The following is a 24,117-nucleotide window of genomic DNA, read 5'->3' on the forward strand; positions in this document are numbered from 1 at the left end:
TAGGGCTTCACCCATACACGATACTACAGTACAATATTATGCTGCTCAATGTTTAAGCTTTCCATTTACTAGAGATTGGCAGTGGTGTAACAACTGAAACCAGTATCTCAAATTGTTTCATTAAATCAGTAGTTATGACAATATGAAATCGTTTTCATTCAATATAGATATCTAACAGAACACAAAAAAGTATTGTACTGCATCTATCACTGTATTCCATTCATAATTTATTCTCCCTGGCTTTATCCTGCTCTATTTAGATGGGGATTTCCATTCCCTCCCTCTTCCTTCGGATCAGTTTGCTCTTTCTCGACTTCAATATTTTCCCTTTGGAAGTAGCTTTTTCCTAATCTCATCTCCAGCCTTTTCCGCCCAATTCAATCATGTTTGCCGCATATATACCTTATTTTCTCATACCTCTATTACTGTGTAGACCAAGCAATTTTTTCCAAAAACCAATTTGATGATAGAATGAACCTTCTTACTGTGCACATGAATATTTTTCATACCTCTTTGTTAGGTCGGGAGTCTCTGAGGGAACAGTATTATTAAATATTTCATAACAGAGCTCGTATTTGTACAGTAATAATAATATTATGTACTGTTCATAAAAATAATGATTGAATACCAATAGCACTACAAAAATATTATTATCTGCATTAAAGTTATTCAAATTACTATGTCAAAATTCCACGTTGTGGGCTATGTAATCTGAAAAATCATATTTATTTAAATTAGTAGGAACATGAATTCTATCACTCAGAATTTCATTTGATTGATTCAATGACATACAATCACATAATGTTAAAATAATTCATTCATGTTGACCAATCAAACAGTGAGTCTTTCATTCAAATGCAATATAATTAATAATACAATATTATTTTTTCAATGAATTATTTTTTAATTGAGAGTGCACATTGTTTCCAATATCACATTCCATAATAATCACCTTGAGTTATGATTGTTTAACTTTTCACGGTAATCATTGAATTCGAATCGTGACGAATGATTAAAAATTCGTCGTTGCTCAATTATAGCTTGAACGGAATTAATTTTCTTTATTTAGGTGTACTCAGAGGGAATTATTTTTTCCAATCACTTGATAATGGCGTTATATATCCGAAACATGTCGTGATTAAATAATTTTAAAAAGGGTACTTAGATTTATATTTTCTTACATCAGAGAGAATAGTAGTCTATAGGAAGTTATTAGTTCTAGTTATATTAGTTTACCTTTATTCTTCCTGCGTATACGTTGCTAATTTACTTGTATTACTTCTTATGACTTGGAGGCATTTTTTGAATTATTGAACATGAAATCAGTGAAATATGTGACTGCTATGGATTGATTATTGGCTTTCCAAATATGACTTGGAATATCTCAGTGCGCAACAAATGTTTGGATTGCACCTTACTGTTACCGGCTTACTGCCGTACGATTTCGGGTGGTTGTGACGCTGTGCGTGAAGTCTGGCCTAGTCTACAGACATTTTTCATCATCAATCATGTATAGGAAGCCAGTGTATAGAGTGTTCCAGTTTTTGGAAACGTAAGTAAGCCTCTTTAAAATACTGTATAGTCTATATTAAAATTTACTGTAGGGCATGTAGTAAATCATAGCTTACGGAGCACATAGTAGGCCTATAGCAAATACTGTAAAACATTACACAATTATTAAATTATAGTGAGGTCTTCGTTATAATGGCAGTGGAGAAAGATAGGAGAAAAACGTTGCCGATCTTCTGTCTTATAAATGCCTTCTATAGACGGTAGCTGATACAGTTTGAAATAGTGAATTATATTTTATTAAGCGAGAAATTATATTTTCCAATAATATTTTGTTAATTAATTATTAATTCTACATTGCTAAAATACGATCTGGCAACAGAGCAAAGCGAGAAAGAGATAGAGCTATCCGCTTTGTTGTATGATAGAAGGATAACAATAATATTGCTAATCAAACACTGCCATTATAACGTGGACCTCACTATAGAGATTGAATCTTCGAAAATGTGTTTCGAGATTAGGATTGTGAAACTTGCTTGGCAAATATTGTCAGTGATCCTCTTCCTGAAGGGTAACCCCCCCCCCTAGTAGGGGGGTCTCAGTTTTTCTGGATGACAGTTCACCCTACGTAAAAGGTTACATGAATCTAAAAGGTTCTGTTCAATTATGTATCAAACTTAGAAGGGTAGGTTAGGGAGGTTAGATTAAATAATTATTATTCAAAATGTTTTGATAATTTTAGACAATAAATACAAAGAACGAAAACGTTGACCAAACAGGTGATCAGGATGAACTGAAATACAGGATGAAATGAATCTCACCCCTGGGAGGGTACCCCAGCTGCGGCTGTTTCTATTTGATATTTTACTTTAGGGTTTTATTATTAGCGAATTCTGTTTTCAAAAGACAACTCATAATGGATTATCCTTACTGAGCATCCACTTTACTTGTTAAGAATTTCTCATCCAATTGGATATTGAGAACTAAAAACTAGTACTTAATAAATTTGCAAACTTTACAAACAACTTTATAAATGTCAATATAATTTAATAAGCTACTTTAAAAATAAGTAGAAACTATAAAATTATAAATTAGTTTGGTGGTTTTGCATGAATGAGCTCGAGTCAATTTTTAATAAGCTCTACGATAATATAACTGAAATTAATCGTTGGTTAATTGAGGATTAAATTGTAATCTGTGGTTTATGCCGGGAAAAAATTTCTCAGGCGAGTTAGCATGTCTTGAATGAGCTATTGTTTGAAAAACTCATAAAAATAGCTTGAAAGTTTGAAGTGAATGAAGCTACTCTTTTCTCCATTTTCTTCGTCCTTTATTTCCGGGCTCTGAGAAATGCTGAATCGTTTGCAAGAGAATAGAATATTACAATTTAATTTCCTTCTCTCTGGTCGAGAACAGTTTATTCACACCAAGTCCCTTCACTGTTCATAACGGACCAGTTAATTCAATTTATTTTCCTTTGGGATCTTACCGTGTTTTGAATGCCACGTTCCCCAATCTTGAATTGAGATGTTTTCAGAGGAATGTCAACTCAGTGGTTGATCCATGTTATTTACCAGTGTTTACTTATTTCTTGTACCATCTCCATATTATAGGATTTAAACTCTACAATGACTGTGGAAGTCAACTTCACATTTAATGAGTGGAAAGATTATGAATGATTTCAAATCCACTGGTATTATTTTAATAATGTTTATATTCAATTTTGAACCACATTCTCACTTATAATTTGAAATATATCTTCCGAAACATTAATCTACGAGTTATATTTCTTCTTGTGTTCTCTAGAGGTATCAATAACTTGAATCAACCTTGAATCTAATTTTGATTCTTTCTCAGATCCCGGAGTGATCTTTAGCAGTGATCCCGGTTTAAATTGATCTTAGATGGATCTTATTGATCATAGTGGAGCGGCGAAGGTAGAGGGTAGTGGAGAAGATAGCGTTTTGAAAAGTAATGCTGTATCTGAATGTCTCCGCTTCCTTCTACCATCTACCATATTTTCGCGGCTCAATGTTTTGACACATTTAGATACATGTAATACTTTTCAACACTACCAGCTTCCTTCTCCGTTACACTGTAACTTCTCCGCATTCTTTTTACCCCTAGAGCAACCCAGCATATCTTTGCATAACATCTTTTACGAAATGGTGATTGTATTCTCATTTGCTTTAACGGATAATCTTTTAATTAATAGACCAAACTGAGTCACTCAATCACAGAGATTGTACTGTACCATCCATAACTCTCCTGGTGATAGATGATAATATTACAATGTTATCTAGGTTTGACATAAACACTCCAATTTTGGGCCACTTATGGATGAAGTAGGTCTCTATGATTACAAAATGATGTAAGCACTTGAACGAATTCAAGCTGATATAGTATTTGTACTATCAACAAACAACAAAAATGCAGCTCATGGAATGCCCATCTAAATTAGGTAATAATGAATCATTGATGGAAGGAGTGATGAAGAGATGAATGAACTTTATATTTGGGTGGCTTCCGAACCAGTAGTCTATTAGATTTTAGATTAGATTAAGGATTTAATTAGATAGACTTGTAGAGCCATATCTTCTCTACAGCTGTCCCTCGATAATCCGACAGTTGGAGGGACCGAGAGAGTGTCGGATTACCGAAAATATCATATTATCAAAAAGTTGAAATAAGGAAGAAACAGTAAAGATACAAAATGACAGTACATTTAAGTTTTTAAAAGAAATACGGAAAGAAATTTAAGTAAAATATACAATATGTTCATACATATTTATACAGTAAAGAAGTATGTGCAGTCGGCAGCGCGTCGGACTACCGAGTACGTGGGATTAAAATGTGTCGGATTATCTAGCGACAGCTGTACTTATTTTTATTTATAAACTAACATCATAGTACATTTTTTGAAAAGATTTTTATATAAAATAACAGATTAAAAACATAGTAGAGAAATCAGTAGAGGAGTGCAGCCACACTTGAACCACTTTTCATTGCCTTTTATTTATTTATTTATTTATTCGTGGAATCACAAATCATATAAATATGATTGAGAAGGAACAACAGGCTTGGCCCAAAACTATTCTATTCGCAAATTTTGATAATTAATACATGTCCAAAAAAGTAGGTTGGTTATGTTTCTACTGCAAAAAGTTCTAGTTAAATTTTGGTCCAAAAATATATATTAGCTAGAATTTTTTGAATTTAGAAGAATTAAAGCATCAAGTTGAATGTTGATAGTTGAATATTACACTTAATTACCACTGCTCATTGAAAATGAATTAAGTTATTCTATAAAATTTTGAAGCCAAATATACACTTCTAAATATCTATTGGATTTTAAAATACCGCATTGAATCTTTCTAAAAAAATTTGGAAATTCTGATAGGGGAATGTGTGCTTTTTACTAACTTGTTTATTATATCGATCAAGAGATTTATCTGAAGAGGATTGTATCACAAAACGCATGCTGCCGTATCGCATTGTGGCGTGCTATTCCTACCTGGCCACGGTCCACAAGTCCACATCCAGCCTCTCCACCTCTTCACTAGTTCTTCTTGGGCTCTCAGTTCAGTCCACATCCTGTCACCTCCGTGGCAGGATCAATTTGAGGTTATGTAACCTCATTACTCGTGCGCGCCATACTCACTTCGTCCAATATTTTGTCTAATTATGCAATTATTCTCGCTGCACCGTTAGTTCCAAGTGATTTTGAACGGAAATGCTACTACCTCTTCCCTTCATTAGTTGTGTTTTTGTGCTCCAGTGTTATTGTTTTGTGTGGCCAGATTTGCATTGAAAAACTTCGCTCCGTGTTGTCAGTTGGCTTTCCCGTGCTCATTTGTTCGTAAATGAATGGTTCGGTAATTAGTGGTTCATACATTTTATACAGGTTGCATGTTGAAAAATACCAGTCCAACTAAATTTCTCTACAAATGATTCACGTAATCCATAAAAGAAACCTGTGTTAGACCATGAACAGTATAATAATTCTCTACTTACGAGAAAAGAAAGTAAAAACATAATATATTCTGTGATAATTTCTTGTTTGTTAAACAATAAAACCTGATAGATACATTGCAATAATTTGTTGTTTTCAAGTTCAATTGAAAGAAGATTTTTTCTCTTGATAGGTACATATATCGATTTCATCATATCCCGAAAACATATTAAAAAAATGAAAAGGCAGAGGATGAATCAAATACAGTCACAATATTCATAATATATAGTTAAAAATACACTAAATTGAAAATTAATATTACATTTTTAACATTATTCCTTAACTGGATGAATAAAGATTATTAAGTTATTACTCTGGCGACGTTTTAGTGAAGTTACTTTTCCTGCTAGTTACACAAAGATTATCGAGTGGTAGTTTTTTTTCAAGTGGTTTTCCATATGTCACTGTATCACAGTACTCTTTATTATGATGATTTTTTATTCGGATCTATTGAATATTTAAACAAGGAAACTGGGAAGAATTCAGTCTCCGTTATCATATCTGCATCCTGTCAATGAAACTTTCCTGATGCATGGCTAAAGCTTAGGTTCCCTGGTAAAAGTCGACTTGTTAGGCAAAATATCGCATCGCTAAAAATCATACGGTGATGTATAGCCAAACTGTACAACACAATCATGTTCTGAGATGCAAGCTTTGTGCTTTTCAATTATCGAAACAAACATTTTGAATAATATCACCATATTGCCATTCAAAAGCATAAACCTAACCTCCCAACCTACCTTTTTTATTAGGTTTCATTACCTTTTAGGTTATGTTTATACTTGCACAGTTTGGCTGTACGTCTGCCTATGATTTTCGGAGATGCGATATTATGATTCTCAGATGGACTGGGGATGCGCCCGAGTTTAGTGTTGAGTAGTCAAGCATAGCGTATGTGTTGATTTCTTCAATTGCGAGCTCTCTCCATTTTTCGTAGCATAATTGTGAGCTCTTCCATTTATTTCCGCGGTTTCGGCTCCAAAAAGAACTGGTTCATATTTTAACATGAATCTTTATTATACTCTTAATTAATAAATTAGGGAAACATTGTTTCTGTGTAGCTTAGTGCTGGTGAAAGCTATGAAGATCGTAATGGAAATAGTTGTGCAGTAATCGCAGTGCAGTTTCAAAAAAAATAGATGAAGAATCGAGAATCGAGAATATAGCCCTGGAATTAGTGGATTCATATTAATAGTTGATATTAAAATGTAAATAAATAAGAATTTGATTACATTAAATAGTAGACTATGAATGTTAAAGCCAAAAGAAGTAATATGTACAGTAAAATTGTAATATCGTATTGATATTCTCATTCTTAGAAGCAAGCTTCTTCTACTTGAACGAATTGATGAACGATTAAGTCAATTTATAATAGCGTTTGAATTTTCGGATCACTTTATTCTCGGTTTATTTCATATTCCAGTGGTTGTCTTATTAGTGGTTACTTAAAGTTTGATAGGGAAAAATGAAATGTTAACGTAAAAACTTCTAATGTTTTAAATAATATGCAAAGTTTGTTAGGCTTACATAGCGAAGATTTATCCAGGACGTTTTCTGCTAGGTATTGTTAAGTGTAATTCTGAAGCAATCTGTTTTTATGGAAATAACCAAAAAGTGTTTTGCTCTTTTGCTAAGAATGAGATCGAATTGTGAATTCATCTTTATCAAGAGAAACAGTTGGTAAGATGCTTATTTATTTTTTAAAAATCGAAATTATTCACTTTTGGCTTAGAAAAAGTAGCCTTTGCGTTCAAAACTTGTTTATAACATCTGTTTTCAGACATCTCTTTCCTCTAATTTCTTATTAAGATCACTATGTAAATCAGTTCCTCAAGTTGTTCGTATCCAGTATCGCGAACCAGTTTATTTCAAGTTTCGATTGTATTTCACCATTGGTCAAAAAATTTCAACTGGTGGGTTAAATCACAACATAATATATAGATTTCCATCAATATTTCTTTTAGTAGACAAGTTTTCCAATTAATAGCCCTTTCTATACAGTTCAGTAGCTTCTATCAGAATAATCTTTGTCTTATTATGGAAATCATAAAACAATCATGATATTTATGAAACTATAATATTATATGATACTGATTCCAAGCTTTCCAATTTTCATATTGGTGATTGCTGAACTCATTTTTCTACAGAAAGTTTTCTCTATCCTCTAAAACAGTTGCAAAGTATACTCTATCAACTTTTCGTGCAGTTCACTTCTTCCACAATGCGAACTGTTATTTCAAATCAATTTTCTCACTTATAAACCACATTTTGTTTATTAGTCTTGAATCTTCAGCATAATCATGTTTTTGCGCGCTGAAGATTTATTGACATCTGTCAGAAAAGTATCATTAACTGAACAGTAATATTGTGTAGTGTGCTTCTAGGTAAAATTTACCTTCTATAACCTTCAATCAATCAAATTTGGCTCGAAAGAAATTAATATGCATAATCAAGTTCTTTGTCTCAGCATAGATATGAATGTAGAACGATTCTTAACTTCCTCATATCTTGTTTTTCCAATTCAGTCCAGGATTACTCTCGATTCTAATGAAAAACATGGCATAAGATCTTACGTATTGTACTGTACTGTAAAGATTTATGAGTTAGTAAACAGTTACAGTATTCTGCAATGTTTTCTACTTCCTATACTGTAATTTACAAGAGTATTGCTATTGTATTCGGTTTTATGGAGAGATTATTTAATACTCATCATCGTCGCAACAACTATAGTAATAAAAATTGTTACCAACACTACACTCCTTGGTATAGTTCATAAATTTATTTGTCCTCCACAATGTTTCGCTTTCAGCCGTCTCTCTTTTTCTCTTCCGTAATTAAACATCATTCAACTTATTCTTTACTTCATTCAATAATATTGACCCTGGCCTTCCGATTTCTACTCTTTATTTGATTATCTATCTTCAAAACCATCCCTCATGTTCATTACTCAGATCTTCTCATTGGAAATTATTAGTCTATCCAAAAAGTTTCCTGTTTAATAGAAGACATTTTGAAAATATCTATGTAAGTTAAGATAAAATATCTGAAATAGTGTAGTACTTTAAATTCTTCAAATTCTAGAATAATTGAACTTTCACATGCCGAATATGACATAAAAGTAATAGTGATACTGATACAATGCCTTGAATATTGGAAAATGTAGATAAGCGATCATTTGTCTCAAACTGTAATTTACATCATCATTTGACACGAAGTCAAATAAAAAGGGCATTTTCTGTATTTTGGCAATCTCTAACAATTCATATTGATACTTTGTGTTAGAAACGTGATTGTTGACATGTTGAATCTCTCGATAAAATATGTTACAAGCGTCTGATACTAACGTTGGATGGATGACCGTTGTCCGGTTTACGTATAATGAGTTATGCTTCTGGAAATCATTTCATTTTGTGGCTTCAAAACTCCTCAACTTGTCGTTACTATATTTTACATTCATCTCACTTCATCATCATCATCATCATCATCATCATCATCATCATCATCATCATCGTCTTCCCGTTGACTAATGAAAATTTACAATCTTTTAATTCTATAACATTGATTTCCTATATTAGCACACTATTGAAAAGCATGAGAGTAAAAATCTTACATATTCCTTGGGATAGGTATAGGAATTGAAAATAATACGTTATTTTTCCCTCACAATTATACTGTATGCTATCATTCAAGTACTGAAACTTCAATGAGGAAAAGTGCTTGATATTTGGAAACAATAATTCATTTGTCTTGAATTTCGTAGCAGTTTTAATAGTTTGAGGTGTTTTTCGCATCTCCTCAATCACATTTTCCACTCTGTATATTTTCCATTAACTACAACCAAATATTTCCACATTATCAAGGGCGTGACTGGTAGCTCGTTTCAAGGCTCTTCACTTTACTTGAAAAGTAAATCATACACAAATAGATTCGACTTCATGGTCAAATATAATTATACTGAACTGAGTAGTGTCAAACTTTGCTCTGAATTATTAGAACAATTTCTGAAATTGGTCAAGTAGGAATTGAAAATAAACTATTGTCTTATTTTGCCCACATCCTTTTATTATTCTTTCTTGTCTCATTTATATCAGATTTCGTCTTCCATTTTGTTTTCCATGAGTTTATTGATCTCACTATACTCCCAATTTTTGTATATCTATTTTCTACAACTATAGTCAATCTCACCATAGGAAAATGATAACCTACATCTAACCTACATATTTTCTTTTCTTCATCATTTCCCTGACTATACAATTTTTGCTTGTTTATAAATAATTTATATTGATAATTAATATTCGAATATATTATTTACGATGCTTCAAACATTCTTTCAAATTCCTCAACCAATCAAAATTTCAAATCTCAGTTGCTGTTGAAGTTAACATCTTCATTTCTATTATATAGTAGGCTGCAGCATTTTTAAATTTAAAAGAAAGTGTTTCTGAATCTCCCAAATCAACAAAAAATCTGATTACTCAATCTTTCTTATTCCTGAATGTGAAACCAGAAACAATATAATATAGATAACATTATTATTGTTGTTAAAAAAAAAAATCCTGAAGTCTCGAAAAATAGACTACCACTCGTTGATCATAAAATATCAAGTGAATATAATTTATTACACCTTTTAACTCATGAATTTTCTTCGACTGTTTCTCATATTCTATTTTTAAGTTCTTTTGAAAGTGTATTATTGATGTTTTTGACGTGTTAAATATCAGAGAGATATTTACTGTGGAGAGTGTTCACTGTATTTTATCAGGCACTCTAAATTATTCCATTTTAAAGTTGATATTTTATTCCGAATCGTGTAGTTTCCTTAATCTTTCAAACCAGAAACAATGTTTTCTATTCTTATGAAATCCTGAATCTTCTATACCAGAAATGTTTTGCATACTCAATGTTACGGCACTTTCGAATGTATATAGATGTGTTTTTGTCATGTATATATAAGATCTGGCAAACATTCTTCGAGTGTTTACTACATTATTTAATCATACGCTCAAAATTGCCAATAGCTGCAGCAGCTCCTCCTGAAATCCTTGAACTTCACTTCTATGTCAAACAAGTCTCCCTCTTTCTCTCTCTCTCTCTGTTGTTAGTTGCTCTCACAAAACATTGATCTCTGCACAATTATCCTGAGCGATTCTAGAGAGCTCCAAAGTCATGAAATTCACGCTTCACTCCCAATAAAGTCATACCCTATTGATCTTCCTGGTTGAAAATAGATTCAAACCTGTCCTTATATGGAATTCGCAACTTGTCTTGTTAATAATTTTCATTATGCTAATGTATGGCGCAAACGCACAGGTTTCAGGTTTAATAGAAACATGAAGTGGAATGTCATTGCTGGATCGTGATATACCTCCTACCCCTTTACATCCTATTAATAGAACTGAGTGTGATAATATTTTCTGGTGTTGATATTATTATTAAACACCACTAGCCTAGAATAAAACTTGGAAATTTCAAGTTGGGAGCCACTTCAAATTCGGTACTCTCCCTTCTGTAAATACTTCCGGGCCAAAAATAGCCAGGGGGAATACCCGCGATGGTCCTCTAAAAACTCCGCCACTTTTAATAGCTTACCACTGCCACCGCCGCTTCTTCAAACCGAAAAATAAACCAGCTCAGTGCAACGGTCATTCCTAATTCCCAACTCCCAACACATGTCGTTTGTAAATACCTTCAATTACTCTTATTACAAGTAGCTTGTATTTCAATGATATCATTAACATTTTGGGGAAACAGGTGATAGTAAATTATTTTTCAACGGTTGTTTTTAATGCTTCTGTAGACGATAATTATTATTAATTTAGATTATAGTGAATCATTATTTGAATGTAAAAATAATTGTAATGGAGGAATTGATAGAAGTTTTTAATGCGATTGATAAAGATTACTGCGAAGAAATTTTGAAACTGAGAAAAATTGGGTAAAAGACAAATAATTTAAATTTCTGGGATAGAGAATTTTTTAATGGTTTTGCTTGAGTACAGCAACTGCCAATTTAGTATTTTGATTGAATAGACCATTCGATAGAAATTGAGACAATTTTTAACAGTGGTCTTTGATTAGAAAACATGTTTTTAATAACACATAACTGAGATATATTGCTTTCAAGAGATTTCTAATAAACGAGGAAGACCGTAGTAGATTCAAGCGTAACAAAATTACTTTTTTACATTCTAAAATATATTTTCTGGTGCCAACTAAACATAAGTTTTTAAAGAATTTTCTTGATCGCTTTTCACTTTTATAACCGTGTACAGCTTACTAACAGTTCTGTGCATTTTGAACAAAAACAAGAAAATACTATAATAGTAGCTACATAACCTCAATTCACTGATGGTTTGTAAACAAATAACAAATTTCCTGTAAAAATCATGCCTTCCTGATATTATAAACGATGACATTCTATTACCAACTTAACGCTAAACTAGTTTAACTTAAACTGGATTAGTAAATGCACTGAGAAAACCGATTCAAGGTTAAACTTTCAGATTAACTTAAACTCGATTAACTTAATCGAGTTTAGCAATCTATAATGTGCAAACGGCCCTAAATGTCACATCAATTCATTTAAATATGAGGGAAATGGTAATATTATACTATATTCAATGTGATTTTGTTGATAAATTCTACTGCTATTGCAGTGAGCATAATGCTATGCACAGCTCCTATGAGCATAATGCATCATAGAGTTAGGCATAGCTCTGTTATGGATTGATTCGTGGTCTAGTGGATAGTGCTTGCATAGCATTCTAGAGGTTCCAGTTTCAATACCGGCTACTAACAAAAGTTTCTAGCCAGGTCACTCCCGTGTTATCGGATGGGCACGTTAAATTGTCGGTCCCGGCTGAAGTATGGATAGTCGTAAGGTCCATTGACGGCTCAATATATAAAGGCAGGTGGAACCTTCTCGTAAGGGACTCTCCATAAAAATTACTGTTTACTGTTAACAACTATAGTTCACATTCCAAATATCACTCTTATTTTTTATGACAGGGAACATTTTTTTATCAACTCATTGTATAGGAAGTTGCCATTTTAAATTACGATTCCAAACTCACTTGTTACATGTATTTCTATTTTACTATCACATGTTCGCTTGAAATTAGTTGATCAAATGTTTCAGTATTTTGATTATTGAATTTCACCTGCATGTCCTAATATAATTGGATTAAAAGAGTCACGTTTCTCCAACCTATCATTATGTATTATCGACTACATTATAACGATTGAACAGAATCGAATTATATTCCAGTTGCCCAGTTGCAGCAATGTAGTAGTAAGTGTGAAAGCAGAATAGTTTTTTTATATAATGGAAACGGAAAACTATCAACGGAGGATAATAGGCTGACAGAATTGGTGTGACTGCCTGAATGCAGGGCAAAGATGAGATCAGAGAGTAACCAAGTGCTCCTTACCATATTTTGAAACGTTACAAATTGAAGCTCCGCCATGAGAGGGTGTCAAAGCTCAGTAACTAGTTACATGGCTTCTCAAGTATGATATAAAACTATGGATTTGTCGTAGCTTTAAATATTCAGACTTCTAGATATTTGCACTAAAGAAGGTTTGTTCACTCATTAGAAATTATATTTTTGAGTGAAATTGACTTTGGAGTTGAATGGGAAGGTTCCACATCTATATCTGCTCTATAATATAGATTATATATATATTTTTGTTGAAATAAAATGGAAATCTTTCAGTACCCTTTTATATTTTATTGAAGCGTAACACGCACGCTTCGACTCATGAGAGCCATTTTCAAGTGCATTGCTATTTTATTTTAATAATAGTATCCCTATAAAGAAGAAGTTGATACAATTTGGAATTTCCCACTCATGTAAGCTTGATCACTAGACTTCTTCCTGGTTACATTTCCAATTATCCAATTGTAATGTAAATGCAGTTTATATTTTCAGGAGTTTTATCATTTCACAATACGTGTAGTTTTAGGATATCACTATCTTACATCAGCATTCTAATGTAAGATAGTGATGAGATGTAAGATAGTGATTGAGAACAATGATTATTGCTCCCAGTTTTACTAAGGTTATCAAACATTTCCGATAGATAGACCGAAAGATATTGGAAACCTCAAGTATAGAATTTAAACAATACTAAAAACCGCGATGTACTTCGTGATTTATTACTGAAGCACTTGGTAATGATTTGAAATATAATGGCCCTCTAATAATTGACGTTAAAATGTTGTAATTGTGTTGAGTGCTAGAGTGCATTTACTCTGTGGATGAGATGGCTGATTCCGTGTTGTGTGGTCAGGAGGGGGGAGTGGTCAGGGGGGTGCAATGTAGACTGACTGACTCAAACCAAGTCTTTCACGGGCGATTTAGACATGGTGTCTTCTATAATCGTAAAGCATTCGACAGTCTTTGTAGCCTATTCTCTGTTCACTATGGCATTAGATGTGGTGAAAAACCGATGTTTCTGCTGTCTCCATATGTGAGATGACTTCCACAAGAAATTGTCCACCATAGACTGTGTTGTAGATTGAAATAATTTGATTTTGTGAGGTAGTTTTACTGAAAAATCTCTACTATAGAATTGTGTCAGGTAAATCAACCATTGTCATTGTGTCATACCAATCAAGTAAGAGTACTTACAGTAGTACTCCAGTAAGAGGTTTGATGTGCGGTAACTTTATCAACAAATCACCACCATATAATTTATAATTAAAACTACAATCCTCTTGTACTGTAGCTTTACCAACAAAATTTCCAGCTCTTGTAACTATGCTGGCTCCAATATTATTCTTATTCTGGCTCTAATGTAATTCTGATATGAGTGTATGTTGCAAACAAAATCTTCACTATGGGATCAATTCAATTCAAAAAGTTGTTTATTCCTCATAAAAAACAAAACAATATGATTTACAATCTGTCTGTTCTACATACTCTTACAAGAACTCTTACTTGAGAATAATATTTTTTATAATAAAACCCCAAGCAAATAACAAGTTGAAATTAAATCAATTATAAAATGGTCCTCAAAAAATCTTAATCCTAGTTCTAATCATGATTGAGATTAATAACTCATCAGGATTGAATTCATCAGGGAAGAGTTGTAAACATTATCTTATAGATTTGTTACCTTATATTATTTTAGCCAGGCTCATGCTGGTTCAACTGCAAAATCTCTACCATTCTTTAAAATGTACAAGTGTGTTTGCTTTCATTTTGATGTTGACAATTTCATATCCTTGGCTCAAATCATTTTTTTATTCTCTATGTATGATTCATTTTATCATAAAACCATCTGTGTTACGTTCTGTGCTGAATATTCTTAGTGAGCTGATTATTCAGTGATAATATGCCAGTCTTCTCTAGCATTTTCAACATTCAAATTCAAATTCATTGCCATAAAAGTAATTTCAAATTAATAAAACATAAAATGTTAGGAACATAATCCCCTTAATTGTGTCAAAATATTCAATCTTGTTCTTATAAGCTTTCTCTCGCATATTCAACACCGTAAGTACCGTATGCATATAATTATTCAATCGAACAAAATAAATAATCTGTTCTTCATTCAACTTGTCATTCGTTCAAGATGAGATAATAATTACGATGTGATAACATAACGTGTTATATTTGTGATAACATAATCTGTGTTCCATGTGTCACTTCCATAATAATTATATGTTCACTCAGTTTATAGCATTAATCTCAAATGAAACTGAGATAAAAACAGTCTGCAATTAATAGAACGTGAGATAGAGTACCTATTTTATGAATAATTGACTGCTAGCTGGCTGAAAGAATTGGGTTATGCAAGAATGACTTTTTAGACAACATGCTTTCAACTCTAGATGTTGTACGGAAACGGAAATCAAAAGCCTTGATTGCAAAATGTTGTTAGTGATGGGCAGTGATTAGTATTGTTATGGCTTTTAAGAAAAGGTTATCACCGAGTGAGTGTGTTTTGGAAACTAGTTCCTCAGTAGGGAGAAGACCACACAGTTATCATGGCGGGTTTAAAAAGGCTGAGGTATTGAAAACTGCAGCAAATAAACCTAAACCTTTAAAAAGTGGTGTCAGGAGTGGTACTAATAGAAACAGTGGAGTAAACCTGTTACTTTGTTCATGGGGCACTGGTGATGACTCAATTTGTGACTCGGGATTGAGTGACAGTGTTATCGCGACACGCGCTGACGTTATCACTGAAAAACCATCCGTTACAAGTAACGGTGACCGAAGTAGCAGTGAAGCGAATATTGCAAGTAGCAGTTTCTCCAGAGGAGGTGCAAACATTTTCAACCGACGCTCTCTGTTCATGGTTGGAGAGAGGAGGAAACAAGAGCCATGTAGTAAGAGTCACACGTGGAAGTTCCATCGGCTATCTACTGTTAGGTAATCAATGGTGGAAAAGTGTGGTTTGGGAAACTGTAACACTGGTGAGGGCTTTATAACTGCTTTTTCCTGCTCTCTACTCACACATCTAATGACATCGCTCTAATATTCACTTATTAAGCTAACACTTATTAAGTTCAACTTCATACTTCAAATTTTTGGAGAGAAATAATACAGGCTCAGCCTAGTTTTTACTTCAATGTCATAATTATATTATGATTGTAGAATTTTGTACAATATTAATGAATAGATAACTCTAACCTGATTAAAAACTATTTTGAAATCTGATTTGATTTAATGTTGAATCCATTGTTAGAGATTGGTGAAGCGTCAAAAAATAATATGTTTGGAATGTTTCAAATCACTCCACTATGAATAGAAATTATTATACAGTGGCCTAGTTTCTAGGGCACTTATTAAATCTAACGGACCATTAAACCTATTGATTTGATAGTCCAATGGAATTAATAAGCGTCCAAGAAACCGGGCCAGAGATTCAATAAATGGCTTCTCAGTAGATTGAAATCTTCAAAACTTTTCCAAATAGTAGATTTGAACTCAATATACTGTAGTGGATTTGAATAGATGTAATTTACATGACTAGGTGAATATCATCAGGATCATCCATTACGAATTTGTTCATCTCTTTCTCGCTGTATTTGTCACACGTTCACCAGTACACGTCATTAGATCACTTGCAAATGTCAACAGTTATAGAATTAAATTGATTATAATTCTAAATAGTGATACACCAACGAACTACTTGGATCGACAAAGTCCTTGAATTCAATAATATTTCAAATCTAATCAAAAAATTCAAATTTATTTCAATTTTCTCACAACATACACGATATAGTAATGTATATAGATATAGTAATAGTAGTACACTATATTGTATGTAATACACACTATAGTGATACACGATATAGTAATTTGTTAGTTACTTATCATGTTTATTGAATACTATAACAATGTGTATAATAATGTAATGATGAATCATTTCCATTTTCACTTCCTACCATTTTATATTTTGAGTCCTCAATACTTGAGGCTATCTTGTATCCAACTCAAAAACATGAAAATTTACACTTTTTCAAGCTTTCAAATAACCAATAAAGTTTCCGTAGTGATTTTTGTTTCTTATTTTGCTACTAGCTACTTATAACCTTAGCTTTATCCATACACAATAATAGTGTGATTGTGATATGCTGATTTTTCGAGTTATGTTTTTTCTATCTTTTGAGCTATCGATTTCTAAAATAAAACTACACTACTTGTATCCTTTTTGAAGTTGCCTAGTTTTTTGTAACTTTGTAGTACATGGCAATGAGTTGAAGGTTTTCAACATAACTTCATATCTTAACTTTATATCTTAGTTCTCAATATTTTTGAAGGTTTATTTGGTTTTTGTAACTTCATATCTTAACTTTGTATCTTAGTTCTCAATATTTTTGTAGGCTTATTTGGTTTTTGTGTCTCACATAAATATTTTTTGTACCCATGTTCATGAGAAGTTTTACAGCGTATGTTTCTATGATAAGGTTATGTATCCACAGTAAAATTTTAGTGAGATTTGCTCCCAATTGTCAGTATCGTTTGAATGGATGTGTTGGTGGAAGCGTTATAAGGAATGCCTGACAGTTTAAAGTGAATTTCACTATAGTTGTGGTCCTTCGTTCCCACTGAACTGGGTTCTTTTTATGCGATTATTATTATTTGTATCGAATATCGAACCAGTTCAGTTACGGTTGAGAAATAATGTGTTCTATCCTGGAAGAAATGACGCTCGTTGTTGACTGCTTTGCTGAAATTGAGATTTCTACTTCTCTCCTGGTCCGTGTGGGTGTTCTATGCATGGGTGTGTCACTACGAGTTCGGAGCTTTCCCAAGTCGATAGTCTAAGATTATCACTGGTCCACACACTCTCAACATTCAGCATTCCTCGTCTAATCACTCTCAAACTTTGTCTCATCTAGATGCGCTTGCAATCTCCACACTTCTCTCTTTCACTCTTTCTCTGTCATTGTCTTGCTGCATTCTATCTCTCACTCTCTCAGTCTTCTCTTTTTTCTCTATCTCTCGTTTGAGAGTTGGAGCGCTAAATCGAAAATGAGGCGAATCTATAAAGACAGAACCAAAGATTGTCAAAGTCAACTTCAACCAAGTAAAACAAATAATCCTCATGTATTTGTTTCTTTTATGAAGTGTTTGTGTGGTAGCTCTATTCCACATTATAATTTGCTTCTCTATCTATTGCTCTATGAGCTATAGTGAGGTCCACGTTATAATGGCAGTAGAGAAAGATAGGAGAACAACGTTGCCGATCCTCAAGGCCTTGCCTTGTCAATGCCTTCTATAGACGGTAGCTGATACTGGTTTATTGATGTGATATTAACTGTTCATTCTCGTTTAAAATAATCAATTATATTCTATTTAGCAATAAATTTTATTTTTCAATAATTTCAAATTGAATTTTCATAATAAAGATGAAATATTTTGTTAATAAATCAATTATTAATTCTACATTGTTAATAGACGATCTGGCAATAGTTCAAAGCGAGAAAGAGATAGCGCTATCCGCTTTGTTGAATGATAGACAAGGATAGCAATACTATTGCTAACCATATACTGCCATTATAACGTGGGCCTCACTATAGTCGTTTGTAAGTAGTAACTCTTGCCAACTAAACTCGTTGGATAGTTTGATAGTTTTGTGTAAAATTCGACTCTTATTGGAGTAAGTTATCTATATTCTAAGAAAATATTGCATTAAAAATGGAATAAATATGTGTTTTATTGGAGCCGACAGTACTGATTTTAAAAATCCTACTGCTGTACTATTCAGGATTCATTTACGTATTTTGAATAATCCCACTGAAATAGCATTTATTATATTTCTCAGTATTCCTGAAAGGCTGAAATTGTATATTTCCTCTATTAGTTCAGAACCTCTAGAGTCTAGATTCAATAATATACCTATCTCACATAAGTGCTAGTCTCTCGAATAATTTTGTCCATCTTATTTTTATTTTTCTCAAATAGATAACTGGAGAAACGGATTATGAAGTGAAACATGAACATGATCAGGTGAAATCATATTACAATCGATCTGATGCGGATGCTTGTCTTGAAAACACTATCAAGATTCCTAGACTCAATTCAAAGCAATATTAGTATCAAATCTATCATATCAAATAATAAAATATCGATTAAATAAATAAGAGTAATAATATATGAATAATAATATTATATATATATATATATAATATATATTATATATATATATATATATATATATAATTTTATTGACATTCAACTGATCATAGTTACAGACAACGTCATATTCTAATTCTAATTCAACCCACAACAAATTCGAATTCAATTCCAAACATTAAATTCAATGTATCTTAACATTATTAGATCAACATTCAACACAACTGGTCTGATAACGGAGTGTCTTACTGTTTAAGCAGGAGTTTTGTTTGAAGATTCCTCATGTTTATTGGCCTGTTGCCAATTGGAGAATTGATGAATCTTGACTGCTCCATTACTACTGAATCATTAATCAAGTTTCGAGATCGATAACAACTGTTATGACTATGATAATGACGTAAGAGATTGGAAGATGCGAATTGTGAAGTGAAACCATAATATGTCTAAGATGAAAGTGATTCAGTGATAACTGATAACTCTCATTTCTCTTCAACTTGGGTGTTAAGATGTGAAATATCTTTTCTCCACAAACAACTATGTTCTACTAATTTCTTGTGTTATCAGCTTATGGCTTGAGAAAGATTTATAGATGATTTGATTGTAGAGATGTGACAGTGTGGATTATTACGATGATTGATTTCATTGATTGTCACAATCAATGTAATAATAGTTGAGAGTGTCAGTGTACTCCACATTTAATACTGATAACAAAGATTACATTAGAAAGTAATGTGTTCACTCAACTCGCAACTAAATTTCAAATTAAAAATGATTCTGTTTTAACGACACAAATCTAATGAATTAGTTAACTTGGATGTTGGGAGAGACTAATTGTTTCCACTAACAACAATTTTCTGTCAATTTATTATGTTTCCAGCTCATGGCTCATGAAGATTAAATCTCGAATACCTTTAGTATAAAAGGTAAATCCATAAATTTTATGGTTTGATTAATTTTACTTAATATACTTATACTTTATTACTTTTATACTGTTAAATTCAACATTGTTGAAAGCAAAATTACTTGACAATGTTGGATAACAAATATTTAAACTATTTTAAAAAATTACTCCACAGTACAATTTAACCACAGTACATCATCAAGGATATGATCATTCTATAAGTCACTAATTCAACAGTGGATAAAGAGCATGAAGCCATAGTCCATAGCTGCCTTGTTGCTGTACTATATACTTTGTTGCAGCAATAGTTTGTTTTGTGTTGCTCAAAACATACAAACTATCTGCTTATTCATTCAAATCTTGAAATTAATCAAATATCTAAAATATCTACGCTTGTAGTCATTCATCTTATTCAAATGTTTAGAAGTATGGAAATTACAACGCCGCAGTCTGTGCGGTTTTAACTGGTCTTGTATCAGTAATCAGTCCTAATTAGACACAATTTTTTAAACGTTTCTCCAGTTACCTTGGCTCCGAAGCATCTGATAAGCATTGAAAATAGTTCACCAATGGAGGTTAAAGCGAGTTAGTTGCTTGGATGAGAGAATTCATTGAATCCTGTACTATTTGCTTCTCACTTCATCATCACTGAGACAATGAAAATACCAGTTCGTCTAGGCCCGTTATGGAAGCTAGTATTCATTATTATTTTAGGTGCGTCAAACTCACACATACTCACAAGCCAGGGTCCAGTCAATGAATCTGCGATATCTCCATTCCCATACACTCTCCGACAATCTCTCATTCAACATTTTCTCTCTTCCTATCCTTGTCTTTCTTTTTTGCTTCTCTGTTCTGTGCGAAGGTCGACCAGCGCGTTAGCCCGGACTTGTTTCCGTTTAAAGACTTCCCACTTGTGGAGACGAACGCGTTGCTTTTTGATATAAGCACAGTTGGAAAATGAAAGAAATATACGTGTAATGCATTAGCTAGGAACCAGCTCATCGTGAGCTAAATCACCTTGTGTATTTTGTGGTATGACCCCTAAGTTTGTGGAAAGGAAATAAGAGTTAGTGAGTTAGTGAATTAGTTAGTGAGTTGGATAGTTAGTTGTGAGTTAGTGAGAAGATTGATTACACAACGCTAAAACTAAATAATACTATTATTGCATGATATCTTTTCTAATCATGTATTTGATGTGTATAGGTAAATAAAAAGCCAATTGTTAAATGTAAATAAAATAAATAAATATTGAACAAAATTTGTGCAGCTGTGCTCCTAGTGATGTATATTGTTTTTAATCTTCGGATCGAAATTTTCCAATTAATTATCATTTTACAGTTTCAAGTGTCAATCAAAATTCGCGGGAAGAACAGCTTTGGGCTGCTCCTGTTGGTCCTCTTCCAATTATTTTGATTATTGTGTATCATCGAATCAATAGATGAGTGAAAAATAACTTACTCATAAATATCAATTCGTGATGCAACATCATTAATAATTATTCTCTCTGCCAAGAGTAGGATGAGAGGGCGAAGAGAAGTGGATGAAAGAGGCCATAGTAGAAGAATAAGCATTATTATCTAGAAGTTAAGCTAATTCTAGGTACGTTAAATATCTGATCAAATCTCCCCATAAACTGAGTGAGGGAAGGTTATTTCTTTAACTGATTCTTCAAGTCAACAAAATGTCAATAAGGAGTGTGGGCAAGGAACGTCTCTCTCCATTTTCATTGGTGGAACTCTTTCTCCGAGTTGAGCAAGTACTTTCCAATCACAGTGTATTTATCAATTGTGTCGACCAATCACAGACAAGCATTCATTTTGACATAGTACATTCCCACTTTTAAGGCAACGTGATTGGTCAAGACAACAGTAGACAGGATGATGACTACCTGATTATTACGACCATGTCCTGATAGATGGCAGAGTGCTGCAGTACTCTAATTTGATTTTGATCAGTCTGAAAGAAGAAGAAAAGAAGAGAAAGAAGAAAAAGCAGAAGTAGAAGAAATAATATAAAGGGATTATTTCGAGGATCATCAAAAAGAATCCATACTTGAAAGATTAAGGCCCGGTTGCACAAAAGCCGGTTAAATTTTAATTAATTCCACGAGAATCAATCAGAGGGTCTTTGAAGAGACGGCTTCTCTGATTGGTTCTCGTGGAATTAATCATGGTTAAAATTTAACCGGCTTTTGTGAAACTGGCACTCAGATTGTAATATTGTTTTGTATTCACATAGAACGGAGTAGTTTTAGCACATGAATGTCTATTGTTAGAAAAGGAAATGCAATATCTTTCATGAGAACACTGAACGTATGAAACCTCTTGCTAACTCAAAGATCAACTTCACAGTAACTTGAAGGGTCCACATGGAGTGTAGGTTCACCTCGGTAACTGGTTCAACTTTGGGGTTAGATGACTGGAAGTTGGCCTACTCTGTAGAGTCATCATGAACACCCTATAAAAATTGATTAGATAAAGTAATGTGAAAAGTCAAGTTGATGAAAGAGATTAGATAAGAGTTCATAAATATGATAGAATTAGATTTCTCTAGAATAAGATATGAGAAAATTAATTGAATCAAAAATGGCTAAGAATATTATGAAGAGTTTCAGTACAATACGCTCTGTTTGTATTTGTAAAAAAAGTTATATCCTCAAGCCAATTATTTTTTAGAGGTTTTTCTGAAAAATTTTAAATGAATGAATTGATTGAATGTGCCAGTGATAAAGTTGAAAGGAGCCGCCTATGAAGAATAAACTATATTCAAGCGAGATCTGACATTCCATTGGTAATAAAAATCCACTCATGGAATAGAATGTTCAAATTGTTTGCACTTATAGAAGGAGAGGAATACGTAGAGAAAGAGAAAGAAGATTTTTTATCTGGACGATAGATTGTCTGATATGTTTTTAAACAATTTGAACATTGATTTCATTGAACTTCAAATGAATATCAATCAGAGTCTTAATTCTCTGGAAACTGAAATTTGAAAGAAGATTTTGTGGTGTCATATTTTAGAATACTGTGAAATTCATATCATATTATGTTTAGACAGAGTCTTAGTACCGAGGAAGAAAAAATGTAGATTCGGTGCAGGTTCAACTAAAGGTTATTTGACATAGGGAGATAACAAAGTAGATCATCTTAGTATAATAAGCATTCCTTTTGTAAAGTATGAAAATCTTGAAGAGAACAATAAATTACGTATGGATCTGCGTGGACAATAGACCGATTTGAGGATTGCAAATGAATACAGTAATATATTTAGCAGAAGGCTTAGAAGCAAAAAAAGGCTCATGAATCGCTGAATGCCAAATTTCAAACTTACTGCGTCAGAACACCATTCCATGCTGAATATTTCAGCTTCTCATGTAATTCATTTCATTTCCCTTGTATTTATTCAGAATAGCCAATACAACAAACAATACGATACTGAATGTTTGAATGCGAAATTGAAGTGCTATCGGATACATCACTCATTCACCTATGGATTCTCTGTCATTTTCGACCTCATAAGTATGTATCAGTATCTCAGAATCAGCTGTTAAATATTTAGAACCAAGGTGTTCGTATTGCAGCATAAATAATGAGTAGAACGCACGTGAGGTTTTGTGTATTGCTGTAACTCCATTTTTACTGAATGTTTTACGACTGACAAAAACTGCACTTACATAAAAAAAACTCATAAATTCATACGATACAGTTATCGTGATATAAGTTCTACTTTAAAGTACAGCATTTCGAAGCAATAGCTTCTGTTATACTTAGTAATATTTCTCAATATTGGAATCAGAGTCGCAGTAAACTTCAATAAAAGTATTGAAAAATCATATATCTTCAGACGATTTCATCCAGAAAATAATATAGGGCCTACAGTATTACATATAATTTTATCCTTGATGTGTGTTGATTCACGTAAATTTTCATACGTGGGATGTCACTGTAAATAGAAAAGTAATATACTTCAAGCTCATTCCTTAAAAGGGATGAGTAATCTGCCAACGTGTTTCTCTACATTCTACAATAAGCCCTCATTTCTTTCTGTCCTTGAATTTTGACACCTTTAGAGTAATCACTACACTGATATTTATTCATATA

At 32.7% G+C, this 24,117-nt stretch overlaps 1 protein-coding gene across 1 annotated transcript in view; it reads left to right on the forward strand.

The window, feature by feature from the left end:
* The first annotated feature begins 5,090 nt into the window (after positions 1 to 5,090).
* LOC111044352 (focal adhesion kinase 1) overlaps positions 5,091 to 24,117 on the forward strand; it is an 83,772-nt gene continuing 64,745 nt past the window's right edge. The window contains exons 1-2 of the mRNA XM_039442094.1: positions 5,091 to 5,379; positions 15,202 to 15,900. Of these exons, the coding sequence (XP_039298028.1) occupies positions 15,434 to 15,900 (467 nt within the window). The 5' untranslated portion in view covers positions 5,091 to 5,379; positions 15,202 to 15,433. The remainder of the gene's footprint in view (positions 5,380 to 15,201; positions 15,901 to 24,117) is intronic.

The sequence above is a fragment of the Nilaparvata lugens genome, chromosome X, assembly GCF_014356525.2.
Source record: "Nilaparvata lugens isolate BPH chromosome X, ASM1435652v1, whole genome shotgun sequence".
NCBI classification, from domain to species: Eukaryota; Metazoa; Arthropoda; class Insecta; order Hemiptera; family Delphacidae; genus Nilaparvata; species Nilaparvata lugens.